We start from the raw sequence: 17,158 nt of genomic DNA, 5'->3' as shown, positions 1-17,158 counted from the left end.
AACAAAGTCCCCCAAATTTATCTTTTTAGACTATAATAACAGTAAAAAATAAATGTTCCTTTTACTTGCCTAGTGAGCAGAATTCTGGTTACACAGAATTTGTAATACTGATTTATAGCTACTTTGAACTCTTACCTTTGTGGTCACAATAAACATGGTATAAAGGAACATAAGATTATGCCTTGATATTGCCAGATGCTTGGTGTGCTGGAACGTGAAGATAATTGACCCCAGCAGGGTAACCTTGGCCGCACTGAAAATCAAACACATTTTAAGTTAGTAGGTAATAAACATGGTCTATCTCTATATATCTCAAAGAGTACTCTACAAAATATCAATTTAATGAGTTATTACACAGACAAAAATGAGTTCTGTGAATATACTTATAAAGTTTTATAAGTGCTAAGTTATATAAAGTTAAATACGTTTCTTTACAGCATAAAGTATCAGAAACTTTAGAATGTTCATACATATTGTGACTCTCTGATAAAGAGATTGCATTTCTATATGCTAATATTTCTGAAACACATTTGACTATATAAAACCTTTTCAAAAAGATTTGGAAGTTTCACGTTCCATGGGGTGATTTGGAAAAAACAGATCAGTCCTGAAAAACTTTAGTGCTAAATAAGCTCCTTGGGGGGGGGGGGGGGGGGGTGGGCAGGAAAAGAAAGCTCTGATTTGTAGCGTCTTCCCATTTCCATGGTGTAAATACTCCCATCACAGCCAATTTCAGGCTGCTGTGGAATGGAGAAGGGATACACAAATCAGCTCTCATAAAACAGTACAAGCCACCTCCAGCACATTACTTAGCTAACTCCAGCACAGAATATTAGCGTTAACTAATACCTAAATAAATTAATGCCGAAATTTTAAAGTCTATAGTAAGATATTAATCTACAAGTAAGCATTATTTTTATACTATATATTTGCCACATAATTAACGTCTATCTCAGTAACAGATCATTATCCAGCTCTTTATGTTTACAACTAGAAAAATAAAAATGATAAATTCTTAGAATGCCACATTGCAAAATATGACAAAATTTAAAAGCCCCTATAAGCCATTTTATGAAAAATTAGTTATTAAATTATTACAAGCTAAGGACTGAGTTCAAAAGAGAGTTAGGTTTGGGCAACAGGGATTTGGACTTCGCTTAACAATATGACTGGGCAACATTCATGTTCTGGAACAGTGCTATCTACACTTTTTGACTGTGCATCCCTATTGGTAAAAAAAGACACTCCCTAGTATAGGTTTATCAATTAATTTATAAGCTATATACATGTACAGCTGTATTACAAAACATACACCAAATTGACATTTTAAAAAGATAAGATAAAAAACACATGTCTTAGGTTTGTCTTAATGTCATTTTGCTACTCTTTGTTTCTAATAGTTTGGTTTCTGCACCATAGTGCCTCATCATGGGCATCTCCTTAGCATACTCACATTCCTTTTTGGATTGCATTCTCTTCAAGCATAAATTCAGAAGTTTTGAATCTAAGGAGCAAAGATCTTGTAGACAATAAATTGGGGCAAGGCATTTCTAGTTTCCTGAGAAACTAGAAAATAAGCTTATATCTGCTTCCCAAATGCAAGGGTGGAATAGCACAGGGTAACAGTTGCAGACATTCCCATACCAAACAGGAGAAACGGAAGGAAGAAAGGGGTCACTAATCCTATGCAATTTCAAAATCCAGCAGGGCAAATTCCACTAGGTTTCGAGACCTGGGAACAATCCTCTGTGGCTTCAGGCTCCATCCTCTGAGTCTGCAGCCCCAACCCCTGCACTCATGACTCTGGCCTTTGCACCTGCAACTCCAGCCTGTGGGCCTGGCCTCAGGCCTCGAGGCCCACAGCTCCCAGCTGAAAGTCATTCTTCCTTTTCCCTGAAAGGTAGTTACACGCTTGCAGCAGAGCAGTTTTATCAGCCTGTTTCCTGCCTACAGAGTTCTGAGAGTCTGACAGTCTTCTTTTATTTCATCTTGTCTCTGTCCCTTTCAGTCCAAGCTGGTAGTGTTTCTGCTGACATAACATTTTCAAAAACCTTGTGGGTCTCCTGTGTAAGACAGAGGAATCCATGCCATTAGTCAGGATGGTCCTCCACCTAACTTTCCTGAATAATCTCATCTCTATTGCTGGCTTCTGCTGTGACAGCTGAATGGACCCATGAGTCCCAGACCTAATCTGCTTAACACTAGCAGAAGTTGCCTAGCCACATCTTTGACCTGCTCTCCATAGCAGGTTGTCCTAAAAATGAATCTCCATATTTTATCCTCTTTTGCAATATGGATAGCCTGAGAATTCCCTAAATCATTAAATCTTGGTTTCTTCACTTAGCGGTTATTTGTTCAATTCAACTCTTTCCTCTCACACTTTACCATAAGCAACAAGAAGAAACCAGTCCAGACTTTCAACACTTTGCTTCAAAATCCCCTCAGGTAAATATCCGAGTTCATTGCTTATGAGTTATGCTTTCCACACAACTGTGGCACACAATTCAGCAGTTTTCTGTCACTATAAAACTCTATCACTTCTTCTCCAGTTTCCAACATCATGTTTCTCATTTCCTTTTGAGCATTCACCAGAACCTTTACCGTTCATATTTCTACCAATATTCTATTTATGATAAAAAACGTATTCTAAGACCATATAGGCTTTCTCTACTATACAAAAGTATTTGGTAACAGGTAAATGAAACCTTACATATATACACACATACACAAACTATCCTAATGTACCAATGATCTATCTTGCCTGACCAATTGTTGATAATTAATTCATTCAGCTAATATTTATCAAGTGTCTAATATGTGGTAGGTGCTTGGGATACAAGAGCAACCAAAAAAGACAATAATCCCTGTCCTTGACATCTTGTATTCTTTCAAGGGTGGGGCAAAGCCAAGGAGAGAAGAAAATAAACATAATATCATATTCTAGAATATGATAAATGCTGTGGGGGGGGGGAAAGGGAGGTATTGCAATTTTAAGCATAGGAGTCCTCATTAAGAAGGTAAGTTTTGGGTCGGCCCAGTGACGTAGTGAAGTTCGTGTGCTCCACTTCAGTGGCCCAGGGTTCACAAGTTCGGAGCACGGACCTAGCACTGCTCATCAAACCATGCTGTGGTGGCATCCCACATACAAAATAGAGGAAGACTGGCACAGATGTTAGCTCAGCAACAATCCCTCAAGCAAAAAGGGGAAGATTGGGAACAGATGTTAGCTCAGGGCCAATCTTCCTCACAAAGAAAAAGAAGGTAAGCTTTGAGAAAATACTTTGAGCAAAGCCAATAAGGGAGTTAGCCACCTGAGGAAAAAGATTCTAGGCAGAGAGAAAAGCTAGCGTTAAACCAGACCACATCTAGCTCATTCAAAGACAGAGCAGAGTGAGCCACGGAGAGATAGTAAGAGATGAAGTCAAGGCAAATAGGGTGTGGCAGATAGGCAGATCTTGGAGGGTCTCTTTTTTTTTTTGTTTAAAGATTGGCACCTGAGCTAACATCTGTTGCCAATCTTTTTTTTTAATTCTTGTTCTCCCCAAAGTCCTCCAGTACATAGTTGCATATTCTAGCTGTAGGTCCTTCTGGTTGTTTAGAGGGTCTTATATAGACCATCTGGGGGAGTTACCGCAAGGGTTTAAACAGAGGAGAGAGACAATTTGATTTAGGTTATAAAAGCCCCAAGAAATGTTTTATGGAATGTACATTTCAAGCATATACTCAAAATGAGAAAAATTTCCCCTGAATATTACTAATGCTTTATTTATAACTTATTATCAATCAAAACCTCCTTTATTCTATTTCTAAACTACCTCATTCAAGCTTTAAGGCGTACTTTCCAAGTTAAATATCCTGGAATTTGCTGATTCACACAAACAGATACTTCACCATTCATACTGCTTCTCAACCTTCATTTTTAATCCACTCTAATAAGCTTATTTTCACATAAGGTCTTTCCTCACCCTACTTATAGCCACTGTTCACTAGTCTTTTCCTTCTTGAGTTGTGGAAACAGTAACTCTTATTTCTCTATTCATTTTCAGGTGCATCAGGGACATTTGTGACATTTAAGATTGAGTCTATCTTTAGAGAACATCTAATGATTACATGGATGCAAAAGGTAGTTTGCATTGTACAAGTACACAGTGAGTTATTTCCTCTAATCTTTTTTTTTATATGGAATTAAGCTCAACTCTCATTCTTAAAGCAACTAACAGGGCTTTATGATAATGTATTGATTTGTTCCTATAAGCCTGACATTTTACTAGCAGAACTATGTATAATTTGAAATCTGGGTGATGCAGTCATTAATGAAAATTTCAAGAGCCTGCAACTGATTCACTTCCATACAGAGAAGTCTGTTCCTGCGTCATTCTCACTCCATAAACACACTCTTCCCACAGTTCTTCAACCATCCAGAAGTTTTGTTTGGTTTTATTTTCTAAGAGGAGAAACCCAAAGAGAAAGAAATCTATATTAATTTGAAAAACTACGTTTGAGAGAGCACACTTTTTGAAAGGGTAACTTTCCTATTTATTTTTTTAGCTACATTTCATGCACATTTAGAGTCCCCAAAATGTTCTTAAAAAGAAATATGGTAAGATCTCAGGACAAAAAGCCGGGTCTCAGTACAGTTTATACCAACTCACTAGGACATCTTCATCCATTTGTCAGCTTCTGGTTTCCAATCTCCTTTCACCAACCGTTCAAAATTTGTGACAATGCTACCACCTGCACCTAAAAATAAGATAATAAAACAATAATATTTATTCAAATTTTCTAGAGAAAATATTTGAAATGAAGCCATAATTCTATCCCCTGACTTAAAATGCCAAAGAAGATCCCCAAAATATAATTCTTGGGAGGAAGAAAAAAGTTGCCTTGTACATTTATGATACTGAAACAACTGCAATTCTTCTCTTTCACCAGTATGGCAACTGTCTATTGTACCATAATTAAGGTTAAAATTGGGACCTCAGGCACAGAGATGTGGCTAGAGGTTTCAGACCCAAAAAATAAAATCCTCTGCTTTATCATTTCCTTCCCTGATATTAGCTTTAGGTGCAGTATACTATAACAAGAGATTAGAGAAATTTGTTCAATTCCTACGTACAAAAGAACTCAACAATAAATGTAAGCAACACAGAGTGAACATGAACCCATAATCAATCATATTTATTATTTCTAGTTATTCAGGATGAAAAAAAGACAAGAAAACAGAGCAATGTTTCTTTCATCTACATGTACCACATAATTTCTTATGTAAACTTGTTTTATCTATACTGGCACTACACCTTAATTAACTAGGAATTCCTCTGGTTCAGGGGATGCTAATCAAGCCAATCATAAAAATTTTATATTATAAGACAGGCTCAAAATAATAGCTGATGACTAATAATAGTGAAAAGTGCTAGTTTTGATTAACTTTACTAGCCAACAGAAACAAGGCTTCCATCCTCCAAAAAAGATTCTGTTATTAAAGTATGTGGTCCCCTGTAATGTAATTAGAGAGTTGCTCGGTAGTCGCAGTTCACCAATAACAGAACATTTATGAATACATATCGTTAATATTACCTCGGGCCCATCCAATAGCTATCATGACTATCCAGCCATTTTTGTAATAGCTATCAGCATGTGTGACTCCACCTACTATTTTCCAAGTTCTGGTCACTTCCTTCATTCCGGCAGCCAAGACTTCAACAGGTAGGAAAGAATAGCCCTGGGAAACTAGGTCATATGGGCAAAAAAATATAATATACCTGAAATTAAAATTCAAATATTTTAATATAAAAATGGAGTCAGAAAAACAAAATTAAAATCCAGCATATCAGCAATAACAATTTGGCGAATCCAACAAATGGAATTATCCATATAAACATGAAATTTGACTTCAAGAAGACCACAGATTGGGTCAATTTTTTTAAATCTCATGAAGCACATAAAAGTCATGATCAAAGGAGAATGTAAATTTTGGACTTCTGAATACTCTATGCAAAAAGTATTTACTGAGTTCCTAATTTGCGCCTATACTGTTCTAAAAGCTAACTGCTGAATCCACCAACTAAATAAAGCAAAATGTACAATCACCTCTCAGGCAGGGACTTCTCTAGCTAGAATGTCTTTGTCCTGCGAGAAAAGGAATTAGAAAAGGGCCCTGGTAGCTGAGCAAGGGCTACATTTTAACCCCACTTACATCTTCACCTGTGCCCCTTTGGGCAGCACATAAACCGCAACCTACGCAAAGAAGGTTAGAGCACTCAAGGAGACACATTTGTGTTAAGGAAAAACATGTTTTCACACAGCTGAAAGAATATGGAGCTTCTTTCTCAATTTAGGTGAGTAAGCTTAAGTTTTAACCAATTAAATTGTGACATTACTTTAATAATAATTCACTCCTTGTGGTCTGCTCTGGCCATAGGTGCTAACACAGTTTTTTGCTGTTTTCTGCAGTTAAGCACAGTGGAAATATCACCTTTGACAAAACTCTCAACACTGCCCGACAGATGTGACACCAGTCCTTGGCCAGAGAACTCTCTGGAACCACTACACAGATCCTGGGGACTGCCCAGTCTGTGGCCCGCAATGTTAATGGCCACCACACTCATGACATCATCGATGACATCAAGAGTGGTGTGGTGGTATGCCTGGCTAGTTAAGACACACCGAGGACAATACTTCAATAAAGGATCACTTGGAAACGGAAAAAACAAAACAAACAAATAATAATAATAATTCACTCCTCCTCAGGTGAATTATTTTCTGAAGTTTCATTTGTCCTAAGCATCTGTTCAAACAATTTAGCAGTACTGTTAATTGAAAAACACACTAGTTTTCTCTCCCCCACTCCTAAAATACTCTCTGGTAGACAATTTCGTGCTTAAAGCAGAATATATTTTCTTCCTAATGGAGTGCTATGGTATACACTGCATGAAAGAAGTATTATATCTCTTCTAAAAGAAGTTGTTAATCTTATTGCAATTCATGATTCATAAAGTCAGAATTCCCAAAAGCATTCATGGAATATGAAATCTATTTGCCAAAATACGGCTTCAGAGACCAATACAAGATGCAATGGTTTATTCAGCCCTCAGCACCTTTTCTTCTTCATCTCCACTTACCAATTCGTTCTTATTCTTCAATGTCCCACTCAAATACTACCATATACATTGACTTTGGGAGTTTTGTTTTATTTAATATTCTCTGTTCAAACTAAATTCTGACGGCTCTGTACAACTAAAACATTTGGTTCCTATGCCCCAACATAGCTCTTTATACATTTTTCTTTATAATATACAAAGGCTGTAACGCTCATAACAAATTATAATAGTCCTTAGACAGCAGGACTCACTCATCTTGTCACCCCGTCACCTAAAGCCCAGAACGATGAAAAGCGGCCCTGAATTAAGTCATTTATTAGCAGTCAATGTGGGGGCAAATTACAAAATATACCAAATCAAAGAATCACTTGATAATTAAAGAGTTTGAGAGAAAAAAAATTATCTGAGAGTAGTAAAAACCTTTATGAAAATAACTGGCATGATTTTAAAACTTTACATGTTCATATAATATTTTGAAAGCCTCCATACACTTCTATCTTTAAATATAGACTAAATCTCCAGGAAGCCAATTACGTATTGGGGGGGGAGGGGAGTTACACTTAAATGAGTAATTTGAAAATGTATTTTTAAATAAAACAAAAATGTGTTGGTATCCACTGTAAATTAAGAAAGGAGGATTTGGTTTCACTTGAGCAGTAATGAATGCTCAAAAGCAAAAACACTCAAACAAAAAGAAAACAAATGATCCATTTTCATTCTCTACACCAAAACTATCTTCAACATGAGTTAAAAATTTATACTAGTGGCAGAGCAATCTTAAGACTTTTCATATTCAACTCTGTGACATTATGGCATACAGTGTAAAATTTATAATTATTGCTGTTTTTGAATTAAAAAGTCTTTAATCAGATATTTCTAAAGCATCTCCATAATAAGCTAACATTTTAAACAGAAAACAGTTCTTGGTTCAAGTGTTAAATAGCCACAGGGCAAAAGGACAATTGTTGATTGTGCTCAGTAGACTTAAAAGTAAACATATCAGATCAATGGCTCCCCAAACAACCATTCCTGCTTATAATCCAAGGGAGCTTTTTAAATTCCTTTAATGAATCACTCAACCAACGCTCATTAAGCAATCATCATGTCTTTCCTTCTGTAAAGATTATAATTCTACCTTTAAATAAAACTGTCACTCCTAAGCAACTTTTAACTTGTAAAATGCTTAAAGAAAACATATTGGAAAAGAAGAAGAAATGGGGCATATTGACAAGAAATGGAAGGAAAAGACGATTTCTTATACATTTTTAAGTCAATTAGGTTAATGGAGAAACGAAAACAACAGAGAATAGTGCCAAATAATAGAAGTTAATCTAAAACAGAGTACGAACAGGATGCTAGGCCACTGACAACTGAAAGCCAAACCAGTTTAAGTAGGAAAGGTGAAAGTAGAATTTAGGTTAATATCAAGAGTTGAGCAGAGAGAAGCTTCCTACAGTTAGTCACTGAGAACTCTGTTTTCACCCTGCTATTAATTCTACTCCTCTATCAAAGACAGTATTATTTAACTAAGCCAAAACAGAACGATAAACTAAATACAGTTCATATTAGTCCAATATGACAGCTTTGCTCTTACTCTTATTACTCTAACAAATTAATAATTTTATGTATATGTTTTGAAAAAGACTATTGCTGAAAGACAGAACTATAAAACTATATCTTGTCTTTTTCCTCATAAAAATGCAGTCTCAGTTACACAAATGTGCAATACACAATAACTGATACTTGTAAGTTTAAGGAAAACAAACTGGGACATAAAAATCAATACACAGAAAAATTGCAAAATATTTATCTCCCCCAAAAACAGTTTTCAACAAGAAAAATCCTATGAAAGTGTCTGCTGTCTTCCAAACAATACTACACCACGACATGCCCAGCTATTGTTTCCCTCTGCCAGTAGATGGTGCTGATCTCCAGAGTGAGCACGATGAGCTACCGTGCCAAAGACGACCTTTCCGACAAGCGCACGCACAGAAGCCCTTAGTTCAGCTTGCTGGAGATTAAAGTAATTCCAAACACCATTTTATGTCCCAAAATAAAATCAAATAAAGCAAAGATTACAAATTTCTTCTCAACATTAAAATTTTAAAAAGGGAAACAGTAAAATATTCTGTGTCTTAAAGACAAATATCATTTTTCATATTTAAGGGTCTGTGAGAACAGAGACAATGTTTGTATTCCAGAGTTGAAAACAACACACTGCACAAGAGCAGATAAAAGGATTAGACAGCCTGGGTTCGAATCCTGGCTCCAACTACTGGAAATTGGTGATACCTTGGGCAAGTTAATTAATTTAACCGTTCTTACCTCAGTTATATCATCTGTTAAATGAGAATAAAACAGCACCTACCTTACACGGTTCTTGTGAGGTTTAAGTGAAATAATATATGCAAAGCACTTAGAAAAGTGTCTGGGAACACAGCAAATACTACAGCAGTGCTATCGTTGTTGCTGTTTTACAATGCCCAACAAAACAACTAGAACCAGTAAAAATGCTCATCAACAGAAGGATAAATAAAATATAGATACTAATATAATGGATTATATAGCAGTGAGAAGGAACATACTATAGCTACGTGCAAAAACACAGATGAATCTTAGTAACATAATGTTGAGTGAAAAAAACAAGTTCCAGAGAACAATATACAGTATGATACCCCATTATAAAATAGGGCTGAAAACAAATAAAACTAAATATCTATTATTGAGATATTCATACATACGATACATCTTTTTTTTAAAGGTAAGATAAACACAAACAGGATAGAGGTTATCTGTGGGAAAAGTAACGAGAGATGAGGGGGGGGGAAGAGATACATGAGTATATGTAGGTTATTGGTAAAGTCCAGTTCTTGGGTTGGGTGCAATGAAGTAAAAATGTAAATTAGCATAACCACTTTGGAAGTGATTTGACATTATCTAGTAGAGTTTAAAAATCACTTTCCCTGACTTACAACTAGGATATACAACTATGTACTGGGGCTTTAGGGAGGGAAAAAAAAGAGGAAGACTGGCAACAGATGTTAGTTCAGGGCCAATCTTCCTCAAAAGAAAAAAGAAGGGGGAGCTGGCTGAATACTGCAATGGTTAAGTTCACACGCTCTGCTTCAGCAGCCCAGGTTTCGCAGGTTCAGATCCTGGGCGCAGACTTAGGCACTGCTCATCAAGCCATGCTGTGGTGGCATCCCACATACAAAACAAAGAGAGAATGGCACAGATGTTAGATCAGGGACAATCTTCCTCAAGCCAAAAAAAAAAACCAGGACGACTGGCAATGGATGTTAGCTCAGGGACAATCTTCCTCACAAAAAAAAAAAAGGGAAGAGTATAGTATGTAATAGCTGTAACTATGATAGTGTAGAATAGTATATCTATTTTAAAAATGAGAAGAGGATCAGAAGAGGTATGCAAAAAAATTAATGTTTCAGTAATCATACGGTAGTAGTTTTAGTACGGTTACTCTAAAACTATTGTGTATTGCGTGCATAATAGAGAATAAAACAAACGCGTAATGTTGGAATATTCTAATTCTATCACGTCTTGTGCCCTTAAGAACTAAAATTCTTAGAGTGGAAAAAAGGAGATACGTATGTAACAGAGAGAGGTTAAATAAAAGCTCAAGGGTCTTGAATGCATTACAAATATCAATATGAACCCGCGTTATTTTATCCTTATTTTTCCCTAACTCTGTCCCCTAAAAAGGCCTAGAAACAATAATCAATCCACCAATAATGAACATCTCTAGTGCTCAGAGTGTGGTCTTGAAATGCTATTTCTCACTAAAAGAAACCAGAGCTTCTTAGAGAAATGAGAGATTCCAGAAGAAAAGTACAAGATGAATCTTATATTAAGTAGCAGGGAAGCTAATCAAAATCCCAGGAGCCAGTCTGAAGAAGCTCCCACTGGCCAAAAATGAAACAACTTGAGCTTCAATAATGACAGTAATTGCAATTTATTGAACCCTATGAAAATGCTTGAATGCACTCATAATTATTTTTAAAAAAACCAAACTGGTCACCTCTTGAGGATGACAGGAGACCAATTCTTATCTTAAAAACTGGTAAGTAAGGGCCAGCCCCACGGCCTAAGTGGTTAGGTTTGGCATGCTCTGCTTCAGCAGCCCGAGTTCAGTTCCCGGGTGTAGACCTACACCACTCATCAGTGGCCATGCTGTGGCAGCATCCCAGATACAAAATAGAGGAGGACTGGCACAGATGTTAGCTCAGGCAGAATCTTCCTCAGCAGGTAAATAAACAAACAAACTGGTAAATAAAGGGAAAGAATCAAGTATTTATCCTGCCTTTCCTATATGAATTGTACAACTGGGTAACCAAATAAGAGATGATTAGTGAGAAGTATCTATTTACAATTCTATTCCAACTAACACATAAGGAGAAAAGACAGAATTAGACTATTAACATTTTGCTATTTCCAATTAATTGATACAGTCATTAAGTATAAAAGGGTGCTAATGTCAACAAAAAGAGAACTAATCAGCCATTTGGGGCCTCTTATGGTCTTGCTAAAGGAATCTAACCTGAATCTGATTTGGTTGAATCTGATTGATTCTGGATCAATCTGCCAATTTTCAGGCAACACAGAGAATAAAGGAATATAATGATCTGCACTTATGAGAATGCGATCAGCAAACTCCAGACTATGGAAAACTCTACGTGTCAAATGGTACTGGTTCTTCAAGAGATAAATTATAAGGAAAAAAAAGGAATGGAGGGGGGACCCATAAAGTAAAAAAGACTTAAGAGACATCAAATTTTTTTTTTTTTTTAAGATTTTATTTTTTTTTCCTTTTTCTCCCCAAAGCCCCCTGGTACATAGTTGTGTATTCTTCGTTGTGGGTTCCTCTAGTTGTGGCATGTGGGACGCTGCCTCAGCGTGGTCTGATGAGCAGTGCCATGTCCGCGCGCAGGATTTGAACCAACGAAACACTGGGCCGCCTGCAGCGGAGCACGCGAACTTAACCACTCGGCCACGGGGCCAGCCCCAAGACATCAAATTTTTTAATGGACATGAGTAAATTATAGTGTCCAGGGACAAACATTTGGATGACAAAATTATAAAAATAAGCAAGAAGTGATTACCATAAAAGTCACGATAATGGTGTGTTATTGTAAGGGTTACCTAAGGCAGGACGGGGGTTGTGATTGAACAGGACACACAAAAGGGACTTCTAAGATGGATGACAAAGCCGTATTTCTTGATTTGGGTAGTGATTTCAAGGATACACTTTACAATAATCCATTAGGCCATATATTTGGTTTTTGCGGTTTTCTGAATTTTCACTTTATAAGAAAAAGCTTTCTTTAAGTGGTAATTTTTTTCTTACTCTAAATGATAGATATACAAGTTTTTATTATATCACAATTATTTATACTTTGCATATATTTTATAAATATTTTTTGTACCTGTTCAATACAAAGTAAAAAATTTTTAAAAGAGAAGGACTTTCTTTTTCTTTTTCTTTCTTTTTTTTTTTTTGCTGAGGGAGATTTGCCCTGAGCTAACATCTGTTGCCAATCTTCCTCTTTTTGTATGTGGGCTGCTGTCATATAGCATGGCCACTGACAGACGAGTTGTGTAGGTCCACACCTGGGAACTGAACCTGAGCCGCCAAAGTGGAGTGCACCAAACTTGACCACTAGGCCACCGGGGCTGGCCCTAAACTAAAATTTTTTAATTGAAAAACATTGTTCTTGATGAAAACTCTTCTTGGTTAAGATCACAGTCTAAATGCTGAATGGAAATCCAGACCCCACCATTTACCAACTTTCTAAGCCTCAATTTCCTCTTATCTAAAATGGGGATAATCAGGGCCGGCCCAGTGGCATAGTGGTTAAGTTCGTGTGCTCTACTTTGGCGACCCAGTGTTCACAGGTTCAGATGCTGGGCACAGATCTACACACCACTCATCAAGCCATGCTGTAGCAGTGTCCCACATACAAAATAGAGGAAGATTGGAATAGATGTTAGCTCAGCAACAATCTTCTTCAAGCAAAAGGAGGAAGATTGGCAACAGATGTTAGCTCAGGGCCAACCTTCCTCACCAAAAAGAATATAAATAAATAAAACGAGGATAATAAAAGATATGAGGTTAATAAAAATCAAATACTAATACTACTAATTCACTATATAAAAATGTACTTCTCATTTTCCATTTCTAATCAAGATTTATAATTCCTTGCTACTCAATTACAGAAATCCCTTATAATATGACAATACATAGCAGTCTATTCCTTTAGCAATGTATTTACTGAGCCTAGAACAGTACTTGGCACACGGTTAACAAAGTCCCTGTTCTGATAGGGTGTTATTCTAGTGGAGTGAGACAGACCAACATAAAAAGAAATAAACAGATAATATGCCAGGTAATAATAAGTCTAAGAAGAAAAATAAGGAAAGATGTGTGATAGTCATGGGAGAGGAGGTGCTATTTTAGTCAGGGAAGACTTCTCTAAAAAAAGAAAATATGAGCCTCAGGGGAAAGGACATTATAGAGAAAAGACAGCAAGCACAAAGGCCCTGAGGTAGAAGAACACTTTATGTGTTCAAGAAATGGCAAAGCCAATGTGACTACAGGAGACTGAACAGGAGTAGAGTGGAAAAGACATTACATCAAAGAGAGTGGAAGGGAAGATTTCCTAGGGTTTCATAGGCCACGGTAAGAGTTTTGTATTTTGTTCTTAAGATAAGAAACTACAGAGCATAGGAATATTATGTTCTAACTTATTTTACAATAATCCCTTCGTCTGCTACATGAAGAATAGCCTCGGGTATAATGAAAGAAGCAGCTAGACCCCTTAGGAAGCTACTGCAATTGTCATGCAAGAAACAGTGGTGGTTGGTCTACAGGAGTAGAAGAAGTAATGGAAACTGTCAGATTCTCCGTATCCTACTCTTTACATAGTTTCAGTAGCTACACACATAAAAACATTCTCCAAAACGCTAAAATCTTTTAAAAATATTGTTACAGAAATAAAAGTCCTTAAGAAAGTCTTTCAAAACACATAGCACCTGGAAGACTATACTTTAAGAGATGGTTAAACAAATCTATGAGAGAAGTGGCTGGTCAGTGCCAAGGCTCTAAAGTCAAACTTCCTGGTTTTGATCCTAGCTCAATCACTTACTAAATACGAAAATTTTAGCAAAGTTTCACTATGCCTCAGTTTTGTCATTTGTCAATTGGGAATACTACTAATAATAGCTACCTCAAAGGACTTGTGATTAAATATGAAAAGTGAATATAATGAATTTAGCTGACATACAGTAATAATTCAACAAATATTAGCTATCAAATTTATTATTCTACTGCTACTAGTTTCCACTGCCACAGGTTCCCACTATTACTTTTTCCCATTGCCACTACTATTTATAATATTTCCTTTTATGACTGGTTATATATTCATTTAAAAATTATCCCAATAAAAATGAACTTTAAGTGTTCCTAACATGTTACATATTTCATTGATAGAGTTTTTTAATGAAAAGCATAGTTTTTGCTATAGATATAACAAGTACTGTGATTTGTATTATGCTTTTGTTTAACTTGATGGATCAATCCTTAAGGATACCTGAATTTGGGTGTGCAAAACTCCAAAGTAATTCCTAACATTTTTTCTTCACTTCAAAACTAAATTCAAAACAAAATTAATGTTAAATTTCATAAAGTTCTGACAGATCCAACAAAGAGTATGACAGGAATAATTATTGCATATGAATCATAATCAATTAGACTTCGTGTGGTTGGTCACATTCTTGATTTTATCCTGTTGTATATCTGCATGTATGGGTTAGGTTCACAAGATAAACTGTTTGGGGCCAAATATCTGATGCTCTTTCATGTTTGAATGCCTCCACTACAGATACATTAGATAATGGTAATAACTGTCTCTGGGAGGGCAAGGGAGAAGGGTTAGAAAGAGACATACTTTACACTTAAAACCTTTGGCATGTGGGTTTCTTCCCTTGCACATGCATTAACTTTCAAGAAGATAAAATATTTTTTAAAGCAAAAAGTTCCATTTACTAATAATTTACAAAACAATTTTTAAAATGACTCATAGTTCACCACAATGGCAGCTTACCAGATTGCAGATGCCAGTAATATATTAGTGTTGTTTGCAAGAAACCTCAATACAGGCTCGCCAAGCAGCACACAGGATAAGATTCCTCCACCAAAGCAGTGGAGCATCGCAGTAAACCAGCTTGAAAAAGGGTTCTTCCGGGCCTCTGCTGCTGCTCCTGAAACGGTACAGTAAAAACGTGGTCTGACAGCTGTACACGAAACAAGTCTCAGGTATCAGTGGCACTAAAGAAACAAACTTCTTAACTTCATAACTTTCAGGAACTTAACATTACTCATAGGTGTGACAATCACAATCATCAAAAACCATACCTTTTGTTCTTTAGATCAAGACTAGAAACATTTTGTTAAGACATGGGTGATTGGGCACCTTTAAAATACTCCGTTCAGGCTCTTATTGCCAGTTTCTTACTAGTAGATTATTATAAACAATCTCCCCATCTACTGTCTCCTTTCATTCCCAATCCTACTGTAAGTACTCCTAGTCAGTATGTCAAAGCAATACATTAAGAAAAATTTATAATCTTAAGTACTTCAAAAATAAAAGGTGAGATAAATAAAATAAGCCTTCAACATGGACAGGCTAGAAAGCAAACAATAAAACAAACCCAGAGGTGAAAGGCTGATGAGGAATAGAAATTTACATCATCTCAAAACACTGCCTAAGAAATTACTTATTAATTACAGAAGGAAATAACTTCAGTGGAGAAATCGTGCAGACGTCACTGTAAACAAACAACATCGGGTGACTCCTGATATGACGCACTAAGAACGTATCATCACTTCTGTGGTATTTCTACCAAAAATGTATAACCTGAACTAATCTAAGCAGACACACCCAAATTAAGGGCTATTCTAAATAAATTTTTAAAAACAAAGAAAAAGGGGGTGGCCTGGTGGCACAGCAGTTAAGTGCGCATGTTCCGATTCAGCAGCCCGGGGTTTGCCAGTTCGGATCCGGGGTGCGGACATGGCACCGCTTGGCAAGCCATGCTGTGGTAGGCATCCCACATATAAAAGTAGAGGAAGATGGGCATGGATGTTAGCTCAGGGCCAATCTTCCTCAGCAAAAGGAGGAGGATTGGCGGCAGATGTTAGCTCAGGGCTAATCTTCCTCAAAAAAGAAGAAAAGAATAAAAGAGAAAAAAGCCTGGCCTATACTTTAACAATGTAAAGGTCAAGAAACACAAGAAAAGGCTGATGAAATGTTCCAGATTAAATGACATTAAAGAGACAACAACTAAATGCAGTGCATATCCTAGATCATATACTGGAGTAGAAAGAATATTTATAAAAGAACTTTTTGGACAACTGATGAAATTTAAATATGGATTGTGGCTTAGATAACAGCATTGTATCACTGTTAAATTTCCTGATTTTGATAACTGTACCATGGTTCTTAAAATTAGCACACTTAAGTAATCAGAAGAAACTGGGTAAAATGCCTCCAATTTACACTCAAGTGGTTCTGAAAAAGTAATATGCATAAATAAAAACATTGAGAGAGAAAATGCTAAAGTACAAGCTTCCAGTTATAAGAACAAGTTCCGGTGATCTAATGTACAGCATAGTCACTATAGTTAATAATACTGTATTGTATACTTGGAATTTGCTAAGACTAGATCTTAAGTGTTATCACTCCCTCCCCCAAAAAAAGGTAACTATGTGAGGTGATGGAGGCGCTAACTGACTTGATTGTGGTAATCACTTCACAATGTATATGTATATCAAATCACCACACTGTACATTTTAAATACATATCATTTTTGCAATTATACCTCAATAAAGTTGGAAAGAAAAATAAATTGGGCAAAATGTAAGTAGTTGGTGAACCTAGGTAGAGTATATGGGAGTTCCTTGACCTACTCTGGCAACTTTTCTCTAAGTTTGAAATTATCAAAGGAAAAAGTACACAAAAATAAACTCAGCTAGAGAAATAGTA

General features: G+C 36.4%; 1 protein-coding gene across 1 annotated transcript in view; it reads right to left on the bottom strand.

Annotated features, from left to right (window-relative positions):
- TMEM38B (transmembrane protein 38B) overlaps window positions 1–17,158 on the bottom strand; it is a 51,580-nt gene that overhangs the window by 13,564 nt on the left and 20,858 nt on the right. Inside the window, exons 2-5 of the mRNA XM_023629830.2 lie at window positions 15,218–15,374; window positions 5,578–5,762; window positions 4,653–4,740; window positions 136–253 (exon numbers count right to left, since the gene is read on the bottom strand). Coding sequence (XP_023485598.2) covers window positions 136–253; window positions 4,653–4,740; window positions 5,578–5,762; window positions 15,218–15,374 — 548 coding nt within the window. The remainder of the gene's footprint in view (window positions 1–135; window positions 254–4,652; window positions 4,741–5,577; window positions 5,763–15,217; window positions 15,375–17,158) is intronic.

Source organism: Equus caballus, chromosome 25 (assembly GCF_041296265.1).
Source record: "Equus caballus isolate H_3958 breed thoroughbred chromosome 25, TB-T2T, whole genome shotgun sequence".
Taxonomy (NCBI): Eukaryota; Metazoa; Chordata; class Mammalia; order Perissodactyla; family Equidae; genus Equus; species Equus caballus.
This window is presented reverse-complemented; position numbering and strand designations above follow the sequence as displayed.